We start from the raw sequence: 25,238 nt of genomic DNA on the forward strand, positions 1-25,238 counted from the left end.
ACAAATTTTTTTTTTTTTTTGATCATCACAATTTCTAATTATCCTATGCCTATAGATAGTGATACACTCTGTTTTTTGACCCATATTGTTTGCACTAAAATGTTGAAGTATATGACCCATGGAACTTATAATACGGATTCTTATGAAGGTGCATACGGCATTCCTTTAAAATCATACAAATTCATACTAACATTTTGAATTAAAATTCAAAATAGATCGCACACCTTCCACATGCATTCCGGTTATATAAGCATCTGGTAGCTAACATGTGTATAAAAATTCACCACGTTAGATGGAAATTGATCATAATATCAACACAAACAATCATAATCTAACGGATGTGACGAGCTCAAGGATGAAAGCTTAAACCTATTATTACTTTTTGCCACAATAATACGGCCGTTAGCATGTTAGTGGTTATAATAAATTATTAACATACTGTTCTATCAACTCGAACCTCAAATATCTGCCATGGACACTGAAGTCACCTCCATCATGACCACTTGACCGCCCCAGGGCCGTTAATTAAGGAAGTTAATTAATTTGCCCATTTTTATTTTCAACTTTTTAATGTTTGTTTATGGAGAGAGAATATTGGGAAGTCTCTTTAATTTGTATACAACTTTTACCTACACCTCATGTGGTAATAATTAATTACATAAACAAGTAAGTAGTAACAAGTCCTATAAGAAATTTGAGGAGAAAAGTCCGTGACAACGATTTTAAAAAAAAAACGTTGCTTTCTTGAGAAAAATATTAAAATCTAGGATTCCTAACTAACCATTACATTATTTTTTCTTAAGCAAGGTTAGGAACATATAAATTCAAGAGATCAACGTGAGGGTAATGCAAGAATTGAGAGTGAGAATGAAACGTCCACCAATGTTGTAGCCTTTTGATTATACGTTCCTTGTAATGCCCAGTGATCACAAGGACATGTGTCATAGACCGTCAAAAAATTACTACGACTAGGACGTGTAAATTACTACAAATCTTGACTATATGTCACGTTTGGACCTTATGCAGTAAAAGTCTACTCATCTACTTTTGGTGGGATCCATTATCCCTTAGCTAATGGGATTTTTGGCAACGTAATAATTATTATTATCACTTGGTTGTGCTTCATGGAGCTGCATTGTGTTGGATTTCTATTCCTCCTATGATCTGCCATCTCTATCTTCCTCTCTCCACTTTGTCGAACGGGTACCACGTGGGGTACCTGTCGGTGATCTGGACCTTCCAAGCAATGATTCAACGGCCCAAATTTATCCCCTTCCTCTCCCCTCACCCCACCATCTTTCTTTCCTCTTTTTCTTTTTCACAAATTCGGATCGTCCAAAACACGTTTGGACGTTATGCAGTAAAAGTCTACTCATCTACTTCTGGTGGGATCCATTATCCCTTAGCTAATGGGATTTTTGGCAACGTAATAATTATTATTATCACTTGGTTGTGCTTCATGGAGCTGCATTGTTTTTTTTTTAAAATTTAGACCGTCAAAAAATGCACACCACGCCCTGGGTTGCATAGTCCTGTGACTAGGACGTGTTGTGTACTCATTTTCTTATGAAATTTTCTAGTCCCCTCTGAAGGGAAGAAGATAACGACTGAGAGGTGGGTTCCACTAAGACATTCAAAATCGGCACCCGAAGGCCAAAGCACAGGTTAGTCCAATCCACGTGCCTTTGAAGTTTACCACCGGAAGGGGATCCTCTCCCGTTCATGTTTTGGACTGGAGTTAATAGTCCTGATCAACGACTTGGATGTATTTTTACACTTTTACATACTGGTAAGAGTATATTCTTTATGAAAAAAAATCCGAACTATTGAATCTCCCAATAGACGATCACGATCTGGACTGCCTCGTTCAGTCGAAACCATTGGACCGAAGAGAAGCCGCACCCCTTTACCACCGGAAAACGTAGCTTTGGGGACTCTTGCTCCCAAGTCCAAAACAGTAGCATCCAACATTCACAAACAAAATCTACATTTAGTACAGTATAATACTAAAACAGTTTATCAACAGAATTTTCATGTATCAAACTTCGTTACGTGTCATTTTTGAAATAGAAAGTTGAGATTGGGTTGTCCACTTTTTTTCGCCCACAATCTACTTATCTTTTGCTTCGAGTTAATTAAATTCCTTTTGCCAAGTTAAAAAGAAGAAGAAGAAGAAGATGTTATCTACCATGTAGTTAGAGGATGGGTGTGTTCCAGATTCCCTCTTTAAAAAATAAGTACTTATTTGTAATTTTTAAGCTTAAAAATAATAAGCTTATTGAAATAAAAAAAATGCAATATGAATCTTGTTTGATAGATTTCGATGAGATCTATCAAACCCTACCAAAAAAATTTAAAAAATTATTTTGTAAGCCCATTATTTTTAAACTTGAAAATAGGTCATTATTTTTTAAGTACTTATTTGAGAAAGCGGAACGGGGTCTTGCCATTGTCATCGTATTACAAATATATAGTATTGTGAATTATAATTTCTTTTGGTAATGCTAATTTGTTCAATAATTGGGTGTTCAGACCAAGTTTCAACTTATGTACACCTCGATCACATAGTGTTCTTACAAAAAAAATATTAATCCCGGGCTCCTGAAATTAATGGCTCGTTAAATTTCTAGAGGCCAATAATAAGCTGAACCCGCGAGTTTAGAGGGAAAGTTCGTTACTAGTAGCCATGTTCCCGGCCATTCTATCGACTGCTAATTAATTAGGAATTCTGGATAACGCTATATAACGAGAATTTACACACAAAGGATGATTCGGCTTCTTTAGATTCACTCATTTGGCCTTTAAAAAAAGAAAAAGAAGAAAAAGATTCACTCATTTGAAATCCATCAACATATATGGTTAAGAAATGCACATCAATATTTATCAGTTTTATGGATCAAAATTCTATTAGATTGACATTCTCTTGTTTTTTCAGAAAATGAAAACATTGTTATAAACCACATAGAACAAACTTATAAAGAAACTCATCGGTCCTGGAAAGAAAATAAATGAAAAACAAAATGCGGAGCAAAGTCGCAAAAAAAACAGTTCCGATGTAAAAACCCGATCCGCTCGTTGAGGTTTTCAACGATGGAAGGCCCAATCCCAGGACAAGGAGATATTGTAGGGCAAGTTGCCCTACAGGGCTGTAGTCTACTGATTGGCCGTCCATTTTGACGTCGATTGCTCGGATTTAATCCGAGCTCCTATTGATTCGAGCCATTATGGCCGAAACGAACGGCAAGATCCCCTCATCTTGCACGACAGGATTTCCAAATTCCCAATCTCATGCTTTGGTTGGCAGAAGATATAAGATAGACACATAAGCGGTTGAATATTCTACTTTTGTGCTTCAATGACACTTATTTTCTTTGAAGGATGTGTAATCTTTTGACTCTGAAATTGTGTGTGGTCTTAAACTATGCAAAGTCCAAAATGGCTGGGGGTGGGGACACTTGAGTAGTCAATGATGGTTTGCTACCATTTCTTTATGAGATGCACATAAGGCCACATGCTAAGTACACTATTTGGATCACCACATACAAGTTGTGATGTATGATTTTTGACTCCAATCCCATCTTGTCTTTTTGTTTTTGTTTTCTTCCTCTAATCTTACTAATAAAGTATTATTCCCTCCGTCCTAAATTATTTGCTCGATCCACAAAACGATGACTAAAAAATAATGCATTTCTTTCAATAAAAAATTCAATTTTTTTTATAAATTACAAGAACTCATCGATATCTAATGAATTGTTAAAATTTTTTTGAATTTTTCTTACAAAAATTGTATTATTTTTACGTCATTATTTTGCGGACCGGACAAACGTTATAGGACGGATGGAGTACTACAATCCAAAAAGAAAAAGAAGAGCTTTAATTTAGGTGGTATTTTCACTGTTTTTTTGGGTTAATAAGTCGTGACAAATTTGCATGTTGTTCGCGCTAATTGAGAAGTTTAGCATCCCCCGGACTCGAGGCTGTTTTTTCCGAATGGGAAGATTGGGAAAAAGAAGGGCGCGCGTTAGGTAAATTTACCCATTTGCCCTCCCCACTTTATTTCCCGAAACCCTATCTTCTCGTCCAACCCATAAATAGCCAGGTGGGCATATGACGTTGTCCGCATATGAATTTATTTGAGTGGTGCTACAGTTCCCCACTGGAGGAATCCCAATCGGAATCCTAACGCTCCGTCGGGCACACTTCGGCCATCGGACAGTCGATCCGAGCCGTCCAAATATTCTAAAAAAAAAAATGAGTGGGCTCAAGCGAGAATAAACGGCATCAGATGTGTGTAGGTGGCCGATCTAAGCACTCTATTTTTGGCCAATCCAAACACTCCATTTTTGGCCGATCCAAACACAAAAATGGATTGTTTGGATCGGCCATCTACACACGTCGGATGCCGTTCATTCTCCCGAAAGCCCACTTGGGTTTTTTTTTTAAAGAATTTTTGGACGGCTCAAATCGGCCGTCCAGTGGCCAGAGTGTGCCCGGCGGGGCGTCGGGATTTTGGATCGGTAAGCTTAGACTTTTTGAATTTATTTTCGTTCACGTTGTACTCCTTCTGTCCCATTTTTTTGTCTATTATTCCTTTTGTTTCTCTTGTCTCTATTGCTTATATCTTTCAATCTATAATATTTTTCATGATTTTGACAATTTTGTATTATGGAACAAATTGAATTTTATCAAATAAAATCTATATTACATAATTTTCAAGATTCACGTTAAAATATATATGTAATAGACATAAAAGAGACAAAAAAAATAATCTACATAATAAGGGAGAAAGGTTTATGAATCTTATCTCTTTATAAATTCTAATCATTGATTTGCTCTATAAATCCTATGGCTCTTCCCCCCTCTCTCATAAACAATAGTAAATGCACAATTGCCACTAATTCAATCTCACATTCAAAATTCATATCTCACTCTCTCCTCCTCTCCCTCTCTCTCACACACACACATCTTCTAGCTCTCCACTCCCAAAGCCCAAATTGACTCCATTTTTTTCTCAATTTAAATGGTTATTTCGATTGCAAAGCGCCCATCATTGTCCAATCTGTAACATGATGGTCTACCTTTGGATTCGAGATTTGATTTTGCAATGATTTTCTTCAACTTCACCCCCCCCCCCCCCCCCCCAAAAAAAAAATAAAATAAAAAAGAAATAAAATAAAAAATAAAAAATAAAAAATAATAATAATAACAACAACCAAATGCTCCATATTCTCTGTGTGTGTGTGTGCTATTTTGAAATTTTGAATGACCCCTTGGTGTTACATGAATAGGTTGATACTTTGTTCACGGTTACAGTATTGATTTGTATGTGTGCTGATTGATCGATCCGCGCCTTTGGGCACTAAAAGAATTCCATTATGAACCTAATTTAAAAAAAAATATTTCCGTATAAATCAGTTTCGTTGGCGGGATGGTCAATAGTTTCGTAATTCATTTTAGTTGTGTTCAAAATGCGTTGCGTTGTTCCTTCAGGCACAGACAAACCCTAGTAGACAAACAAAATGAGACAGATGAAGTATTTTACAAAGGTAAGTTGGGAGGAAATATGGTGTACCCAAGTCCGTATGTAATTTTAGTTGCTAGTGTACATATACTATGAAGGGCAAAATGGTAATTGCAATAACTATTGAATTAATTGTTTCCAAATTTAAAAAATGAGGCCAAACATACTCATTAACAACTTATTCATTACTCATTAGTGTACACAACTTATTCATTAGTGTGAACAGCCCTTTTATTTTCCATCCAACCTAACAATAACAATGAAATACTCCCATCTCTTTTTCGATTGGATTTGCGTTATTTTCCTTATTTATATGGCTTTTTCTATCAATCATTTCCTTTTCTCTTAAATAATTTGCCCCATGAACTCAAAGTCTAAACAAAGCCCATGATTGTTTTAACAACTACGTATAAGCAAATGTACCAGGAATCAAATCTGGTACAGTTCAAATTCCATTATTGAATTCGATCCGATAATCTGTTTGATTCGAATAAAATATTCAAAACAAGAATGGATCAGATTATGATATATTTGATCCGATCCGATCCGCTCACGAATCCGATCCGATAATTGTACTTTTGTTGTGTTGGGGTGTAATTTGTTTAGATGTAATTTCAATGTTTCAAGTGATGGATTCTTGAGCTTGTATGGCTGTCGGATACACGATCTGACGGCTCGTAGGTGCGCAGCACGGTGCTGCGCACACCGCTGCACTATACCATCGCCCAATTGGGGTTTTGAATGGTTTAAGTGACTCAAATATGTGATTGGATTATCGGATCGGATATCCGATTTTGAATCTGAGTATGGTCTTAAACGGTTGTGCAAAAGATGGATTTGGATCATTTTGGAAGTGGATTGATTCGGATCCTAACAATTCGAACTGGTCCATTGAACAAGCTTGCTTTCCTTTGAGAGAGAGATCGATGGGTCAAACTTGCCAAATGCAAGAAACAATTTTTTACTATTTTTCTTAACTACGAGACTCTGTTTGTTGGTTGTTTTCGTAGACTATGAGGTCATTTGTTACGCCGTTGTCTGCTAGACTAGTTGCTAAGAACTCTATAATTGTAATTTTTCTAATGCTTAACATTTGTTTTTAGGGAGGTTTTGGATAAAGAAGTTAAGTAATTTTTTTTCTTTTTTTCTTTCTTTATTTTTTTACATTTTTTATTTTGCGTTAAATTTTTGTGACTTATTGATTCATCTTGTCAAGATAAATTGGAAAAATAAAAAAATTATGATCAAAACTCGTAATTTTTTGAATAGCAACAAAATAAGTCAAAAAGATAGTCTTTTTGATTTATTTTTGTCTTTGCTAAAAAATTATGAGTTGACGAGATAGCCTTTCAATCATAATTTTTTTACTTTTTCGATTCTTCTCGACGAGACAAATCAATAAATTACAAAAATTTGACGCAAAATTAACAAATAAGAAAAAAAATTAAATAAAAACAAAAGAAGAAGAAGTCATTTTGACTTGTTAAGTCAAAACAAGCCTAACCTAAGCATTTGACCAATTTCAGTATCATCCTTGAATCAAATGAAACCAAGAGTTGACGAGTTGGATTTTATTGGCTTATCTGACAAAAAGAGTGTAACTTCTCACTCATTACACACTCAGGGTTGCCCTATTAGTAAGAGCGAATGACTGACTTTGACTCCCTTTGGTCAGGGGTTTGATTTTCCACCGGGTAAGTATCCTGATAGTAAATGGGGCGCCGTGACTGGTGTGGCCATGATAGTTCCCCTGAGGTTTGGGTTGCACAGTTGGATCCAATTGTGGCTCGGCGGTAGGGCTGTTCCTCGATTATCAAAAAAAAAAAAAACTTCTCGCTCATTATCAACTAAAATATTTATTTATTTATTATTTTTTGACTTGGAACTAAAACATTTATCTACCAGTTAGGTATTCTTCTCAACACCACATAGTGAGGAGATTCCACCACACTTAGGTTATTAGTCTTAGCACCACATAATTGACTGCATGAGATGATGAGATTCCACCACATCTATCTATGTCACTAAAATTAATCCTGAAAATTAGTGACAAAATCAAACATGGGATTGGTCTAGAGGTGTCAAATGGACCGTGCCGGCACGGGCACTGGACGGCACGGCACGATCTTGGCCTGGCACGGCACGACACGGCACAGTTTTAGTGGGCCCGGGGCACGGTACGGGCACGGAAAGTGGACAGGAACGGCACGGCACGGTTCTTGCAAGGCACTGGCACGGGCACGACCCGGCACGACATGGGCACGGCACGAGGCACGGAAAAAAGAAAAGAAAAAGCAAAATGGCTTTTATTTTAATTTTAAAAAAATTAAACAATTTTTATTCGGTAAAAAATATTTGTTTACCTTTTTTTAAAGGTAAACAACTAAGATATTTAATTTTTAAAAAATAATTTCTTAAAAAAATAAAAAATCATTTTTTACTTTTAAAAAATTATCAATTTTTATTCGGTAAAAAATATTTGTTTTGTTTTTGTTAGTAAAATAGGCTTTGGACATTTGGTTTGTAAATTTAACATTACAAGATAAAAAGTAAAATTAAAAAAACTTATCAAAATATTTATGATGCAAGAGTAATTTAATACGAAAGAAAATGTGAAAATGAGTGATATATTATTTACCCCAAATCTAATGAGAAATAAGGAAAAAAGTGTCAAACAAAAAAGAAAAAAAATACATAGTAGAAATAAGGAAAATAAATAAATAAAAAGTCATATATTATTTACCCCAAATCTAATGAGAAATAAGGAAAAAAGTGTCAAACAAAAAAGAAAAAAAATACATAGTAGAAATAAGGAAAATAAATAAATAAAAAGGGGTTGGCTAGTCTAGGACTTGAACCCAGGTCATCAGGTTCTTTCATACACAAACAAACCACTATGCCACCAATTAACTTGTGCTATAGATTTGAAAAATTAGTATATAATATGTAGCTATATTATATAAAAACAAGGCCATCAAGCAGTAGCACACAATCGCAACGCAATCACGACGATCGATACTAATCAATGCGTTCATTTTGTTATGCTTAGTGTTTTAATCATGGGATCCTATTTTTTCGTGCGTCGGATTTTGAAAGCTTTTTCATCGGCATGCTAATTCATTGTTTGATTGAATTTTGTTTATGTCCGATCAAGTATGTAGCGGTAAGCATTGTACTTGATTGTTAGCATGAATGATCTAATCCCTCCCACATAAAAGTTAGATAGTTTCGATTTTTAAAAAATAGCTTGGGCGGCCCTCAATCAGTGCATTATAGGACTTTAATACCTCTGGAAGCATCGAATGTGTTCCGATGATGTGGTTTCTGTTATTCGATTATCACCTATTCAGGTGAGAATGATAAATTTGATAAGACGTTAAATCGTAACGGTTTAGATCGAAATTCGGGAAAAAAAGTCTACAACTACCTTTCAAATCTATACATTGAACTTGGTTGGTTATGAACCAAGGTATTCTGCTATAGTATAACGTTCGTTAGCCACACGATCACAAAACAAATATGACGATCCATACTGTTCAATTTGTTATTCTCTGTGTTTTAATGACTCTCACCAATTTTTGGGTCTATCAGGTTTTTAAAGCTCCTTCATCGACAGGTAGATTCATTAATAGGAAAATGAACGTTATAAACAATCAAGTATATAACGATAACCAATTTACTTCATTTTTAGCAGGAATGATATAATCTCTCCCACATAAAAGATAGACGGTTTCGATTTTCAAAAAACAGCTCGGGCGTCCCTCGAGTGATGCATTATACGACTCTACGAGAATTTTCGATAAGTTGGTGCATATAGATTATGGTGTCTCGCATGCACATGATCACACAGATCATATAAAAAGAATGAGATGCTGCCCTAGCAGACATCTCATATTCTCATTCTCCGATCTCTCTCGAACTCTCAGACTCTCTCTCTCTCAGTCTCTCTCACTCAACGTCTCTCTGTCCTCTCTCTGGTCCTCTGATGAGCCTAACGTTCGGATTTTGAACTATATATCGATTCATTCACCTGAATCACCTCTCTTACCGATTCATTCACCTCTCTCTCTGACTCACTGGTCACACCTCTCTCTGTATCGACTCTCGCTGCTCTCCTCTCTCTTTCAAACGGTGAGTCAGTGACTCGGTGAGTCGGTGACCATCACAACTGAAGAGATCAGATCTGAACTTAGTGACCATTATCATCTCACTTTCTCAACGTCTCTGTCTCTCCGACAGTCCGACTCTCTCATCACCTCAGGTCCTCGGCTCACCGACTCTCTCTCTCGCAGGTACCTCTATCACTTCCCTCTCCAGTCTCCACTTATCGTTATCTACTGACTACTGTAATTAGGGTTTCTGAAATTAGGGTTTTGACCTGGTTTTTGTTACTAATATCTTAAATTAGTAACAACAAATTAGGGCTTTTGTTAAGAAATTAGGGCTTTTCACTTTTGTTACCAATTTCTGAAATTAAGGCTACGCAATGGCTTTTGATGATTTTGTACATACACACCTGCACTAATTTCGTATATTAGTACACACATGCGCTGTTGATATTTCGTATATTCTAGAAATGGCCAGATCTTATGATTTTGTTATAGACATGCACTGTTGGTAGTTGATACTTGCTATAATGGCAAAATTGGTAGTTGGTACTTGCTATAGTGGTAGAATTGGTAGTTGCTACTTACTATAGTTTTAAATACAGTTTATTTTGGTATAGTTGCTACTTAGTACTTACTATAGTTTAAAATTGGTAGTTGGTCAAATTTTGAAAACAGTATTTATTTTGCTCTATTTGTGCATTCTAGGTTTTCTGCACATGTAAGTTATTAACTTATTTAGATGTTATTAACTAATATTCTAGTGTACTAATTTTCTCTGTTTTGTTTTCAGTTTTTTATAGGAGATGGATCCTGAAAATATTCATTTTGACAATGAGGGTTTAAACCTTGACTCGGGTGATGATGGACCAACTCTACCACAGGGAAGGGAGTCTGTAGGTGAAGCTGCTTCAAACATTGCAGCAGGTTCTACTCCTATAGGCGTAACAGGCCGTAGCCAATCGGCCCAGTCTGGTGAAACACGGCGTCGCTCTTAGGTATGGAGACATTCAACCATAGTTAAAAACTTTAAAAATGCACAGGGAATTGATATAGGAGCTAGAGCTGTATGTAATTATTGTCCAAATAATTATACCTGCGTAGGGCATCTTCAACGACATTTAGAAAACAAACATAAAAAATTTAAACATACCGTAGTTGGCCAAGTCAGTGGTGAATCTGGTGGTTTTGATTCCGTAGGTGGTACGTCGAATTTCGTATATTCTCAATCTAGTATGAGAGAGGGATTGGCCCGTTACGTAGTTGCAGCAAAACAACCATTTATGTTTGGTGATGATATTAGATTTGAATATTTTGTCAAACATTATCTTAATCCTCTTTTTTCGAAAGTTTCTAGAAATACAACCAGAAGTGATTCTTTGAAAGCTTTTGTTGAAGTTAGAAGAATTTTGATTAGTGAAATTGCGGAAATTGGTAGTTTAGTCTCTTTTACTTCTAATTTGTGGAGTGGTCGAAATAATCTTGGTTACATTTTTGTGACAACTCATTATATAAACTCCAATTGGATTTTGAATAAAAAAATTATTGCTTTCCGTTTAATGGAGTATCCTCATAATGCTATGAATATTTTTCAATGTATATGGGTGTTTTTAGGGAGTTTGAAATTGTTGATAAAGTTTTCAGTATTACTTTTGATAACCATTCTGCTAATACCAGTTCAATTGATTTGTTCAAACAAAATTTGACTACTCCTCATGCTGGACAATTTTTTCACGTGCGATGTGTATGCCATATCATTAACTTAGTTGTGCAAGATGGTTTGAAACATATAGGACCACAAATAGAAAAAATTAGAGATGCTATTCTTTTTATTGCTACTTCCCCAGCTAGGCAACAAGAATTTGAAGGATTGTGTGTAAGTTACAACGTTAAACAAAAACAAATCAAAACTGACGTGAAAACTCGTTGGAATTCAACATTTCTTATGTTAAAATCTTGTAGGAATCACACTAATGTAATTTCTGCTTATGTTAATTCCAAGTATATTCCCTGTTGAGCAAAAATCATTTTTGTTCATCCTACTTACATTTGATGACCATTTGATTTCGGAGAATGTTTCAACTACGGTATTGTTCTTTTGATGTTTCATTCCAGCGGTTATATTGGTTGGGTCATCACAAGTAATATAAATTTCATTAAGAAGCCGCCGTGATGTAGGGAACTACTAATGAAGATTACGGTGTTCACCCATGGATAGCTGTGGTAGTAGGACTCAAGTCACTCAACTACCCCAAATTCACAAGCCCTAATCTAGGAACTAGCAGGATAGAAACCCTTGTACAAGAAGGGAAATAGAGATTGATTAAGTACACAAACAAATGACAAGAAACTAACCAGCCACGAGTTTGATCCAACCTCTCAGCCACAAAATGCCCGGGGAAGTTCTTCTCGAAGAGCTCAACATTCTCAAATGGATAGTGGATATATGCATATGGCATCGATCCACTCTCAAACCAACAATCAAACACCTGAAACCACAAACCACAAATTCTACAACATAAAACAAAACAAAAATGTTTATAAAAGCTAGAACATGCTTTTAAGTTATGCACTCTGTGGCTTGGAGCTTGAAATTAGTGGCATTCACTTAAGTTATGCATTCTGTGGCTTGGAGCTTGAAATTAGTGGGGCATTCACTTTTGGGAGCATGAAAAAAGTTCTAAAAAATCTTGCTCAATGACCAAAACCTCCCCAAACAGCAAACAAAGCTTTTCTAGACTAAAACTGACACTTATAACCTCCAGCTCCGCAATTTATGAAATCAAGTATTCAGACTAGAGATGTGACTAGATGGCATCCTCTACAAGTTAACTATTGGAGAGAAAAAACTGCAAAACGAGGAACCATAAAATTCGAAGACAGATTTAGTGTTCTTACATCCTCAACGCGTCGAAGCACTCCAAAACTAGGGCCATGACTTGACGGGATACTGATATGATCAATTTTGTGACGATGCAAGTCAGCTACCTGTAAATGTAAGTGAAAGAAAAGACAAGCAATTAGTAAAGCTAAATAAATCTCATATGGCAAAAAAAGGAAAAATACACAAAAAAATATGGAACTAAAAAAGCATGAGTTACAAAACCAGGCGAAGAACATTTTCCATCATCAAGAATCCAAGGTCAGAACATACAAAGAGAAATTTTACAAGACGGAATCAGCATTGCCAATTACCAGATGCAGAAATAGTTCTCATGCCATTCTGAGACTGCATATCCATTTCTTAAAAAGACTTGACACAATACAAAAGCAGCATTCTACAATTTAGACTAGCGTTTATAGACAGAAGATGGAGATACCACTTCCATTATCTTTATATTCTATAGCAATATAGTATCGTTTCAAATTAGAGGTCTCCTTATCGTTTCTCTCTTATGTGGCATTTTTCTGTAAATTTATTCTTCTCTTTTTTTCAATATAAAACCCCCAAAACAGGAAATAAAATCACAAAAGGGGATTTTACAAGAAAAACAACCATCAAGGAAACTCAATATAATTTGAAAAGGGAAGACATCTCTCTCTGACTTATGCAGATTATACAAAACCCATCCCCAGCCAGTCACATATGTACTCCACAACTATTGATCTATTCTATGCACAGCTCTCCCTTCTCCAGGTCCCTTATTCTCCTCGCCTCCTCTGACCATTCAAATAGACTACTACAGTACAACTATAAACGTTTTATTGGGGTAGGTTAACGTTTTGTGCATACCGATGCTCTAGACTATCAATGAAGGAAGCATGGTAATGTGCACATAAATTGATTTGGGTCTCTAGGCCTGCCCTCTCTGATGTCATTTGGCTTTGATTTGGGGGCATGGTTCTACAACAAAACGTCCTTGTAGATCCTCTGTTCTTCGAGGTTTAAGGGGGCCACTGTTTCAGTGGTATTCTGAGAGCAGCCACTTTGTGCATCTATTGCCAAAGGTTAAGTCTGTCTCCAATCATCCCCCGCCCATACCCCCAATGATTGGAGACTAGATGGGTTCTATTATGTTGTTGTATACAAAATCATGTTAAGACTTGACTGATAAGAATTAGACATTGATATAGCCAAACAAGAGAGCTAACCTTTACACCAGAAAGCTTTTCAAGTTTATCAATGGAATCCATTACTATTGTTTCCTCGCCGTCGTCACTAGTCCACACAGGAAGTGGCGTACCCCAGAATCTACTACGACTAACAGCCCAGTCTCTTGCATTTTCAAGCCAATTGTGGAAGCGCTTTTCCTGCAATATGCAATCACAAAGTATAAGAAGTTGAGAGAATGTGAGGGGGATACAAACTTAATTAGTACGTACTTACCACCTTACAGATAAATTTCATTCAACTTTTTCTGTCATAAGAAGCAGTTTATTTTTCTAGGTTTGGGGGAAGCCAAGGAAAATAAACCAGTCAAATAACTCCTTGAAGATGTTAATAACAAGAATTTTCAGAGCAGCAAACTCAAGCTATAGAATTTCAGCATTGTGAAACAGTATTCCAGCACTTTGACATCCACACCTCATCAATGTAATGAAACAACCACAAATGGAAAGCATGAAAATGGAACAAAAGGAGCTGAATTGTGGCACAATACAGTGAAAAAAGGGAAGTACTTTCATTAGACTTTCAGCTCAAAAACAATTCTAGAAAGAAAAAACGATTTCAGTGTCCAAACATCAACCTCACAGGAGCATAAAACATAATTATAATAACTTATGAAAAACCTAACAAAAATTCAAGTCCTTTTCGGAATTTAAGATTGTCTAAAATTTTTTGATCCAAGCGATTCTCCTTTTCTCAGGCATATCCGAGAACATTTGCCTCCAAAGAACGTCACCATGCAGCTTCTCCAAAACCTTATTGTACGAATCTTCATCCAAGTCCTCCATAGTATTAAGCAATGCTTGGCACTCTTTCATTCCGGCAGCAAGAGCGCCAATACCCATTTCCCCTATGGTCATACTTTCACTCACCCCACTACAGTCGGGATGGGAGCAGTGCAATTTCTTTTCCATTACATCAACCCTCCTCTTTCCGTTTTCAACAAATATGCTTAAGGCACTTGAAATGTTTGCTACAATGGAATCTCTCTTCTTATTTTTAGCCTTGGGCTTGGTCTTTGAACCACCAGCACTTTCAACTTCTGGCTCATCGATTATCTTGGATTCTGGATCTGAACTATCACTACCAAAGGGGACTTTGTTTGAAGGGTGAGCATGCACTCCAGTGGCAGACGTGTCCCCAAATATGCGCCACAACTCATGGTAGTATGGCATCCCCTTTTTTTTGAATTTCCTCACATTTTTATTAACCTATCATGGCATTATTATACGTGAGTTGAAATATAATAGTATGTTCTATCATGACTAAAGTGAACCGTCGATAACAAATTTCTACCTTGAAAAGTCTTTCCCAAACATCGTTTGGAGCAGTAATGGTCAGAAGTGTGCTATCCCAACCAACACCGGAGTCTGCTTTCAATGAGTTGAAGCTGTTGAATATAATACAAAGCGTGAAGATTTTCTCATTTCTAGTTGGCCATGGGCCGTCACAACTATCTCCACTAACCTCCATAACCTCATTGTTTGCCATTTCCTACTTTTGATAACAAAAAGCAAACAATCATACAAGACTCCATTTTAGAAACAAATGAAAAACACAATACTGCCAAGGCAGGGGAGGGGAGGGGAGTTTCAAACCAGATTAGTACAAACTGCGGGATTGAAAAACTGATCTTCCAGCACTCTTTTCACATTCAAGCAATAAAAAAATTCTTGAACTTTCAAACAATGACAATCACATTGGAACTTGGGTTGTTAAAGAAAACAAAATACAAAGATAAAACTGCAAGAAAGAACTTGTCAAGGTTCAAAGTCAGACCACTAGTGACTTGCCGCATGCTTTCTACTACACAAGCATAGTTTCAAGGCAATGGTTTAAAGTTAGACCACCAGTGGCATGCCCCCTGCGTTTGCAAACAGAAATTTCGGAAAATCCAAACGACAATTTGATCAAACTGAAATTGATTACCCCTATAGCTTGCCCTAATGGCGTTACATTATTCAAATATTAGGAAACAAACCATAATGAATCACACATCACCAAGAGCACACATGAAAAACAAATACAAAACCAGATAAATTATTGCTTCAGGAAAGGTGCTCTAGTGCAGTGAACCGTAATGAATCACACATCACCGAGAGCACACATGAAAAACAAATATGAAAGGGGATAAATAAAAGAATTGATTAACTAATGTTCAAAAGCTAGCTGTCGTCAGCATTCAAAACCAGCCCATGTGTCCAAAGATGAAAGAATTAGCTATCAGAGTGCGCAAATCCACCGGAAACTTAAATGGTAACTGAACATAGTTCAGTCAAACTTAATTGATTGATGTAGTTTGGGTGAGGGAAGGAGGAGATCTTCGTTCTACAATTACACTCTTATACATAGTTCCACAATTTCAAGGAAATCAATAGCCGAAACCTAATTGTAGGCACAAAATACATACCTTCTTCTCAAAAGGGTTGAATAAACTTGTATTCTTCAATAATCTATAAGGAGAACATAGATTAGACATACAAGTGGAGAATTCGAGTTTTAGAAAAGGAACGAGTATAAATGGATTACCCACACAAACCCAAAGAGATGGAGAATATCCTAGGGTTTTACAGGCGACCAGATTGAGAGAGAGGGGAAGGGGGAAGAGAGAGAGAGAGAGGCCGTACCAGATGCCATCTCCAGAGAGACCATCGCGAGGGAGAGGAGCGTTTTCTCTGGACTGAGTTCATGTTCGACCGTCGGGATGAAAAAAAAACCCGTACTTCTGTTTTCAAAACATTGTAAAACTCCATTTTCTAATTTTCATAATTTCCAGAAATTCTAAAAACGTTTTATAAAAACAGAAAAGTAAAAACATGTTACCAAACAAGTTTTTTATATTAGTTTTCAAAAAAGTGAAAATAAAAATCAAAAACTGAAAATAAAAAGGTTATCAAACACCGCCTAACTTTGTTTTTTCACTTGCCTCCACTTAATTAAATTTCTGACTTCACCTGTGTCCACACGTCATGGAATTGTATGCATATTTTGTGTTTATTCAGTGACACACAATACTATTCATACGTTTGTAAATCAGTTTTGGATTCGGAAACAAATAAAATTATCCGTACATTAAAAAGAAGCAAAATTATCGTGACTAATCTTTTGGCTCGTATAGATTGAGGTGAATGGAGAGAATGGAGCGCCAATATTCAAGTTCCTAAAATCAGAGAAAGGAGGCTTATTAGGCCATCCACAGTGGTATAATCAAAAATGGATAATCAAAAGTTGACATGTCAGCTTTTGATTATTCATTTAAGAGGTTGCTAAGCATAACAATGTTGAGGTTTACAATGGTCACTTCTAGTTCATAACCAAAATAAGGAGTCCACTACAATTTCACACAATCTCTCTCTCCCCATCTGTTTTCTGCCATTCACTTCCCTCCATTACATTTTTTTTGAGCAAAAATATATCGAACACATGGTGTTTTTCCTAGTGTTATCTATCAAAATTATACCGAAACTTTTTTTTTTCTTCCTATTTCTATAACCTATATCACAAATCCACCACTCTCTTAATCTTTCAAAAAAAATCAGACTTGTTCTTGAATTTGAAAAAGAATGCAACGTTCTTCTTCTTTCTTTCTTTTTTTTGCAAGGTTCTTCATTTGCTCAACCATAGGGGAGGAACAAAAAAGGAATAACCATTTTTTAGTCAAAAAAGTCTCTCTTTTTTTTTGCTAAAAAGTGATTAGTTCTCAAAATACTTGGGTAAAAGTAATAAAAAAAATACTTTTCTGATTCCTCTAGTCGAGACGAATCAATAACCCATAAAAATTTGGTGCAAAACTAACAAATGGGAAAAAATTCAAATAAAGACAATTTTCAGATTTAAGTTAAATTCATAAGAATGCAGCCTAAAATAAAAACGGGAAAAAAGAATGAAATACCTTAATCCGGCAACGATGAGTTAAATTGTAGATGATCGAGAAATATGAGCTTCATTTTTTGAGGAAAAAAAAGAGAAACAATTTGTGGTTGAAGTGAAAAAAATATAGAGCAAGTGAAGAAGAGAAGAAGAAAATACTAGTTGAAATACGCGCGTATATAAATTTTGGAACCAATTAACTTATGTAGTGTGGGGTTCACAAATTTTGATTATTGAAAAAGGTTGCTAGTTTTGATTATCCAAAGTCCAAAATTTGATTATTTCTAAGGATGTTGCTAAGTTTGATTATACCATTGTGAGTCATTTTTTGAACAAATATTGTTAACTTTAGCAACAACTGACTTTTGATTATACCACTGTGGATGGCCTTAGGAGATGACATCAAGTGGAACTTTACTAAGTTTCTGGTAAACAAAGAAGGAAAAGTTGTCGAGAGATACGCTCCAACTACATCTAGATCTCCCCTTGAAATTGAGGTTTGAGCCCCTATGCTTGTCTGTGTATATTTAGCTATTTTGTTTATCAATCTTGCAAGGGACATATGCAATTTACACGAACGCTTACACACTCACATGAATGGATGGTCCATGTCAGTGTGTGTATAAACTTAGTTGCAGGAACCTCCTATGTGGGTGGCGAATCCACCTCAGAACCTCGCTCCCACGCTCACAAGTCAAGACTCTCCCAGGGACCTCACTACCATTGAGAAAGAAATCCGCTCCCAACTATGATAGAACCTCTTATGCATATAAAATTCCAAAAGATACAAAAATAAAATATACCAAGCAAGATAATATGAAGTGTTGATAAGATAATAGAAAATATTAACTTTAATCTGCTCAAGTACTTTGTATAAACATAATATTACTTGGTCACTAGCAGAATGACGAATAATAACATTTTATTGCATTATGTATTTATATTTTCACATATTATTCCTAAATGCTCCCTGTGGCACTCCCGAATGAGGAGCTTCTATGATTCTCTGCTCCTCTGTCTCCGCCCCCACTCGGGCAACTTAGTGTGCAAGTGTTTTCGTAAATTTGTGTGCTCTTTAGTTTTTTCCTTATGTTTAGTTCTTTGTTGCCTGATGGTTGACTCTTGAAGTGCATTAGTCGCAGCTGATTAGTGTTTTGTAATTTTTTTTCTTTGACAGAAAGAGATAGAGAATCTGTTGGGATCTTTTTGAGCACCAACTCTGCTCACCTCCTTTATAGAATTAAACTTCTGTTTGCCCTAGCAACAATTTTGCTTGTATCAAAACGGATTATGATTGGTTCGTGTTTTTTAATTCTTGCATGAGTTGAGATCTTTTTTGTTAATATAAAAGAGTCTTTTCATACGTTTATTTTTTTAATTAGCAAAACAATTTTGCGAAACAAGAACAATGATATCAACGAGACCGGGAGGGCCTGCAGACCTCCCAATTATTTCGCTCAAGGCGTGTACAATAGCCTAGCTAATGGACTCTTTTTAATTTGACAAGCCAAGTCTTTTTCAGCTGCAGGATCATGCTAAGAGATTCTCCCACAATCCTACGGCTGACAAATATTTAGTACATCACTACACCAAAAAATTGGTATAGTGGATCTCTAAAGCTAACGCAGACATTCCGTAATCATAGTAACAAAATAACTCACTCCCTCTTTATGTTTCTTCTTGAGTGTTATGTACCTTCTAAAAGGGCAAACCCGGTTCACGAGACTCCCGTTATTGCAGGATTTGGGAAAGGGTTGATGCACCTTCTCCTTAAGCTTATTTCTACCCAATAAAGATATTATATAATGATATTAAAATGAGCCTTGTATTTCATTGTGAAAACTGTGTAAAAATGAAGATCTTCATTGCAAGTGGTCGTATCAATGTGTAAGCACTTTTTATTTTGTCGCTCAATGCTTCAGATCAAGTCTCTGTGTCCGTTTGGTGGGGTTAAACCTACTCTTTTATCGCTCATAGCACTTGGTGGAATCTAAGTTTCGGCCTCTCTGTAGGTGTCCTGAGATTCGCTAGCTATGGATGGCCATGTGCATGGTGTTAAAGGCAATGCTCCCTAGCAGTACCGATGCCTTTCTTTTTCTATCTGCAAAGGAAATATATTAAGAATCGCCAAGGGTACATCGATAAGAGGAGCAAAACATTAGCATAGGCAACAAGCCCAGAAAACTGCCACATTATCAAACCAGCTCATAACTAATTGGAAATGGATGCAAGGCTAATCCAATAAATGCTCCACCATAGCATAATCTTTTACGAAACCTTCTGGGACAAAAAGGGCAGACCAAGACAAACCTGGATCCCTCAATTTTTAAGTGTCAACGAATGTGATATCTAATTTCGATTATTATTGATATTATTAGTGTAATATATGTTCTTATAATCTTAAAATAATTTTTCTTGATTTAATAAAAAAAAAACATGTTACTTTATATTTTCCCATTTCTCAATTTCTTCCATAAACAAAAAATAAGCGTGTGAATGTTATAGCAAATAACCTGCGTTAGGTTAGAATTTGTTCAATGTACAAATGTATTACATTGGAAACAAAAGCTCAATGTTATATCGATTGTACGTTTAGATAAAAATATGTCGGTTAAATTGGCCCTCTCGGGTCAAAATCGTAACTCCGCCACTGGACCAAGAGTAGGTGGTTTGGAGTTTCTGCAGCCTGGGAACAACGGGGGCAAATTGGTAGGTTCAAATCCAAAATGACACTCCTCCTCAAGAGCTCGGACCTAGTTGCAACTCTCTTTAATTCCCATTTTTGAAGGACAAAGGTTCTTCCATATAAGACAAGGAGCCTGATGTCCCCGTGTTGACCCATCCGGGCCATTCAATTTCGGTAATGAACGGCTTAAATTTCATCTCAACAATAAACAGATGGACAACTGAGACCTGTTCGAACCTAGATATATACCCAAACACTATAAGCAGACTTTACAGTGAACAACACCTTAAAGAGAGTCCTTCTAAATTGCCTATTTTCCCATCTATGTACCCTAATATATAATCTTTTGTACCAGTCTCAAACCAATAAAAGCTTTTTTTTTGTTGTTGCTATTTTCGTAAAATATAGAATAGTGTATATATGCATACAAAAATTCTGAAATTTATGCAAACAAGTTCATGTTATTTGAATATATGAGAGGTGAATAACATTTTCCCTCTCCACATCTTGTCAAACCTTTTATTCTCGGCGCGCCACATCATTAGTTTTGGAATTCAACGGTTGAAATGTGTTTCTCACAATCATTTAATGGGAACTATGCCGTTTTCCATTCAACACTCACTACAACACAAACAGCCTATTGCGAGGAAAATATTTCGTCGCTAAATCATAAATTTCCTCACTAAAACGTTGTCGCAGAAGCTTACAGCGAGGAAAATAATTTCCTCGCAAATTGTTGACAATTTGTGACGAAAAAATTCCTCGCCAAAAAATAGTTTGCGAGGAAAAAAGTCCTCGCCAAAAACGCAAAATTCCTCACCAAAACCTTAGACACGACATGAATGAAAATAATAGGCGAGAAAAAAAATCCTTGCCAAAAATGATCTGTGAGGAAAAAAAATCCTCGCCAAAAAAGAAAAATTCCTCGCGCAAACACTAGACATGACATGAATAAAAATATTAGGTGAGGAATAAATTCCTCACTGCCAAAGTAATTTCCTAGCAGAAAGCGGCCCATTGTAGGCTTTTAGAGACAAATTTTTTCCTCGCTAATGTTACATATACGCAACAAAAAAACAGCCTATTGCAAGCCATCAATATTTCTTCTTGCAAACATTTTTTATACATTCCCTACTTATATTTAAAATCTATCACCACCTCATACAACCATGGACCATCATAACCATAAATAGCAAAAATCTGTTAACTTTCAAGTAAACAAATTGTCATTACTGTGTATCATTAGCCAAATCATTTCAACTACAAAGTTTAGCCCCAGGAAACAAAATATCAAGTTTACCACTACTATCAAGAAACAAAATATCAAGTTTAGCCCTAGGAAACATCATTCTTCAAACCATCAAAACAAAGTTTAGCCCCAGGAAACAAAATATCAAGTTTACCACTACTTATGCTCTAGGATTTTCAAAAAGCATGATGGATCTTTCCAAAATACTACACCACCTCGGGGCCAACTTTTGCAATATATCCTTCTTTGAATTCCATCTCCCACAGCCACAAACTCCAAAAAGAACATCGATCTTACACGCTGCCAAGAAAAAAAAAAGTAAACATATCAAAGAAAGTAAGAAACCATCAAATATGCAGTTATATATTTATATACACACTTGCACAATATGAAGAGCACAAAAGATTCATAATCCACGTACCATTGCATAATCCTAAATAACACCACGAGTAAAGAAACTAGCAAGACTCGACCACTACTCTGCAGTTGCATTTCAAGAATGAGCAAAAAGTGCATAAAAAATACTAAACTGATAGTTATCGATCCACCTTTGTAATATAATCAGCTAGGAAAGGGAAAACAATGGCATTAAGTCTTTTATCATAAGCACTTCAATCAAAGCCCAACATGAAGCTGAAAGTACCTTCACACAACGGAGTTCCTAGTGCGCCAGAGACATCGAAAATTTTGAGGACGCTAGAGACATATGCTTGGATGGAGAAGGAAAAAAAAAAAAGAAGGGATGGTGATGCTTCTTACAGCTACGTACAGAAAGTTTAGGAACAGTAAAGAAGCGAGCTACCAATGGCTGAAAAGAACATAAAACCTGAATACTAAAAGAGGTTGGAGCCCAAACTTGTAACTGCCAAGAGAATTCTGACCTCTAACAAAAAGGTTAGAAGCATGATGCTCAGTCTTATGTAGAGTACCACTCGAGTTCTAGACACAAGTATTTAATCTGGACCTTTCTTGAACAAGTTTTAGGGGTTCTACAAACCAACTGTCATTACCAATTACCATTGTTTGCAAGGGAAATTGGAATGAGTGGAAACAAAGGGACATTGGTTCAATAAGTATTGAAGATTAACGAATCCAATTAGGAAATCACTGTCAAACTCACTCATTGTTGGATTTCTTTCTATTTCCATATTTAGGACCTTGTGGGCTTATTGTTGGTGGAAGATAGCTTGAATTCTGAAAGTACTACAGAGTTTAGGCATAGATGTTTACCTATATTTTCTCCTTTGCCTTTCTCATATGACCTTTTGGTTTTAGCCAGTTCAATCACTTGAAGCTGGCATAATTCTAAATATCCAGACAAAGAGTTGAGTAATCGAAAATTAAGTGATTTGCTAAAGTATCCAATTCAAAGCCAATTGGCAATGATTGGAGAGGCCGCCCAGGCTAATATATATACTAGTTTTTGGAGGAGATACTTAAACGATGTGGGACAAACTCCAACATGATTTATTGTTGGAGGTCAGAATAGATCTACAACACCCTAGGTTAACCTTATAATGCGAGGTTGATCAGGCCCACCTTGACCATCTATATCATGGCAACAAGGTTTTCTATCAGATGGAAGATACCACGAACATGTACGTGAGACTGCCCATACCCTACTTTGGCCATTCATGTGGGGTTCCAAGGTAGTTCAAATGTCATCACCTAGCTAGCTTGCGACAATAAGGATCTGACTTGGCACCACCAAGCACCAGATAGCAGGATGTCATATAATAGAAAAGCAGAAACTATAACAACCAACATACCAATCTGAAAAACTAGATAGCTTTAATAAGTTACAAAGTGCGGACATGGACAAAAAACATCTCAATCCTGACACTTCTTGGAAGTTCAACTAAATCCACTAATTGCATGAATATATAAAACAAAAAATTGCACCAAATCTGTCATATACCACATTAAATCAATCAACCATTGCATTACTTATATATGAGTTCATTGAAAAGAGTTTGAAAAGGATAAATGAATTCTACTAACCAGTCAATCATTAGATGATGTTTCAGCATTCCCAACATGTCCAGTGTACCCTTTTTCAATGAGAAACTCCATCATGCTAGCATTTATCTTCTGCTGCTGCCTAGTTGCCTCCAAAAGCTTCTCGATGGTCTCATTTTGTGCCTCTATTTTCATCTCGAGGCCTGACACGTATTCAGGGGTCGTGGCAGAGGATGAAGGCCTCAAGCCAAGTGCTTTCAGGGCAGATTCAGATGTGGTCCTAATAGATGACGAAGGCCTCAAGCCAAGTCCTTTCACATAACCTGGTCTATTCTTTAGCACCGTGACGGACATTTGCTCCCCTGTTAATGGGGCAGCACCTTCCTGATTAAGTGCAGCATCTACTCGAACCATTTCCTCCTACCAGTTTTTATGAATTGAAACAACATAAGCAAATTGAAACACTGATTTTCTATCCACAAAAATTACTTGATATACGTACATACTTATTCTGGCATTTTGGAGCAATCCACTCGCCCGTGTCGTCATTATAGTGAGTGGATTTATAGAACTCCAACAATTTAGGCAGTTGACCCTCATTTTTTAGAGCTTGGGATGTTATTTCATATTCAAGAGGTTAATTTAGCATGCCAATGAGCTTATCAAACGTAAAGAGAGAAATGAAAAAACGCACATGTTCATGTACTCTAACTGCTAGAGATTTCGTCCCGCATCTGTGCTTTGTCTTGTTACTGCATATATTTTCTATATTTTTCTCTAATCGAACTTCAAGCACCAACAACCAACAAAAAATAAGAAAATTCAGTACTTGAAACATAGAAATGAGCCCCAAATGAGGACATGAACATACACGTAAAGGAAAACTAGTACAAACCAAGCTACAACAAGGCAAACCAGCCAAAGCTAAGATGACAATTTTTCTTATTGATCAACTAAAAAATATTGTAGCATGTTATCCAAGTCTAAGTGCATAGTCACTCCATGGTCAACTCTCAAGGCCTGATACTTGATTCAAGTTTTAGAGTGTTCTTTAACTATCATGAGTGCCCAAACATTGAAACAAGTACAATATAGAATGGTAAAAGTTTTGGTTACCAGCCAATCTTTGTTTGTCTGCTTCTTTTCAATCAAACGAGTCCACTGCTCCATGGCAATTTGAGGAGGTGGTTGACTTCTTGCATACGCTTCCCCCTTGGTTGCTTTAAGCTTTTTGAATTTCTCATACAACCTGTGGGTGTAATCACTCAATCTCCACCCACACCTTGATGTTATTGCCTTGTTGACATCAATTGGATCTCCTTCAAAGTCAAACTGATCCTATAAAAAGATTTGATAGTAATCATTAACTATGTGCTATTAGTTACAAAAATAAATAGGTATTGCAAGTACCGTAAGGGATTGAAGCAACGGTGCCTTAATACCCTCATCCACATCCTTCCAACTTTTAACACTTAGGTCTTCTACTTGTGCACGAACCTCAACACCAATCTTAGAGGCCAATTTAGAAGTGTAAGTCCCCACCGGAGCACGATACTCTGGTGGGATGGGAACAAGTAGTTTCCCTTTGTTTTCAACAAGTCTTTGGAGTTCTAGTCCGCGTGATATGCCACGTCCGCGTCTATTAGGAGCTACTTTAATGGCACAATAGTATTATTTAGTTATTCAATGGAAAAAATTAAACTTAAAATATCCCCAGCAATAGAGCTTCAACATCTTAC

At 36.3% G+C, this 25,238-nt stretch overlaps 4 protein-coding genes and 1 non-coding gene across 7 annotated transcripts in view; 2 read left to right on the forward strand and 3 right to left on the reverse strand.

Annotated features, from left to right (window-relative positions):
- LOC131325700 (probable glutathione peroxidase 2) overlaps nt 1-18,943 on the forward strand; it is an 88,607-nt gene extending 69,664 nt beyond the window's left edge. Inside the window, exon 6 of the mRNA XM_058358103.1 lies at nt 18,783-18,943. Coding sequence (XP_058214086.1) covers nt 18,783-18,815 — 33 coding nt within the window. The 3' untranslated portion in view covers nt 18,816-18,943. The remainder of the gene's footprint in view (nt 1-18,782) is intronic.
- Nucleotides 11,765-13,948, reverse strand: LOC131325713 (isoleucine--tRNA ligase, cytoplasmic-like). 2 transcript variants are annotated; one of them, XM_058358119.1, is made up of 3 exons: nt 13,720-13,945; nt 12,526-12,611; nt 11,765-12,116 (listed from the first exon to the last, which is right to left on the reverse strand). In XM_058358119.1, the coding sequence occupies exons 1-3, from the start codon at nt 13,759-13,761 to the stop codon at nt 11,978-11,980; spliced, it is 267 nt and encodes an 88-aa protein (XP_058214102.1). In that variant the 5' UTR covers nt 13,762-13,945; the 3' UTR covers nt 11,765-11,977. The 2 variants fall into 2 exon arrangements, with proteins under 2 accessions (XP_058214102.1, XP_058214101.1); XM_058358118.1 differs by lacking the exon at nt 12,526-12,611 and having other exon boundaries at nt 13,720-13,948.
- Nucleotides 13,377-13,484, forward strand: LOC131328111 (small nucleolar RNA snoR100). The gene has a single exon (XR_009200393.1). It is a non-coding gene; the product is annotated as a small nucleolar RNA snoR100 (small nucleolar RNA).
- On the reverse strand, nt 14,242-16,324 carry LOC131325697 (uncharacterized). Its single transcript, XM_058358100.1, has 2 exons — nt 16,146-16,324; nt 14,242-14,946 (listed from the first exon to the last, which is right to left on the reverse strand). Exons 1-2 carry the CDS (start codon nt 16,212-16,214, stop codon nt 14,398-14,400), a joined length of 618 nt encoding a protein of 205 aa, XP_058214083.1. The 5' UTR covers nt 16,215-16,324; the 3' UTR covers nt 14,242-14,397.
- Nucleotides 18,944-21,499: 2,556 nt separating the features above from the next.
- On the reverse strand, nt 21,500-25,235 carry LOC131325705 (uncharacterized). 2 transcript variants are annotated; one of them, XM_058358110.1, is made up of 4 exons: nt 24,910-25,235; nt 24,616-24,837; nt 23,542-23,919; nt 21,500-21,840 (listed from the first exon to the last, which is right to left on the reverse strand). In XM_058358110.1, exons 2-3 carry the CDS (start codon nt 24,667-24,669, stop codon nt 23,545-23,547), a joined length of 429 nt encoding a protein of 142 aa, XP_058214093.1. In that variant the 5' UTR covers nt 24,670-24,837; nt 24,910-25,235; the 3' UTR covers nt 21,500-21,840; nt 23,542-23,544. The 2 variants fall into 2 exon arrangements, 1 of the variants encoding a protein (XP_058214093.1); XR_009199792.1 differs by lacking the exons at nt 21,500-21,840; nt 24,616-24,837; nt 24,910-25,235 and adding an exon at nt 24,002-24,183 and having other exon boundaries at nt 23,788-23,919.
- Between the last annotated feature and the right edge of the window lie 3 nt (nt 25,236-25,238).

This window comes from Rhododendron vialii, chromosome 5a (genome assembly GCF_030253575.1).
Source record: "Rhododendron vialii isolate Sample 1 chromosome 5a, ASM3025357v1".
In the NCBI taxonomy this organism is placed as follows: Eukaryota; Viridiplantae; Streptophyta; class Magnoliopsida; order Ericales; family Ericaceae; genus Rhododendron; species Rhododendron vialii.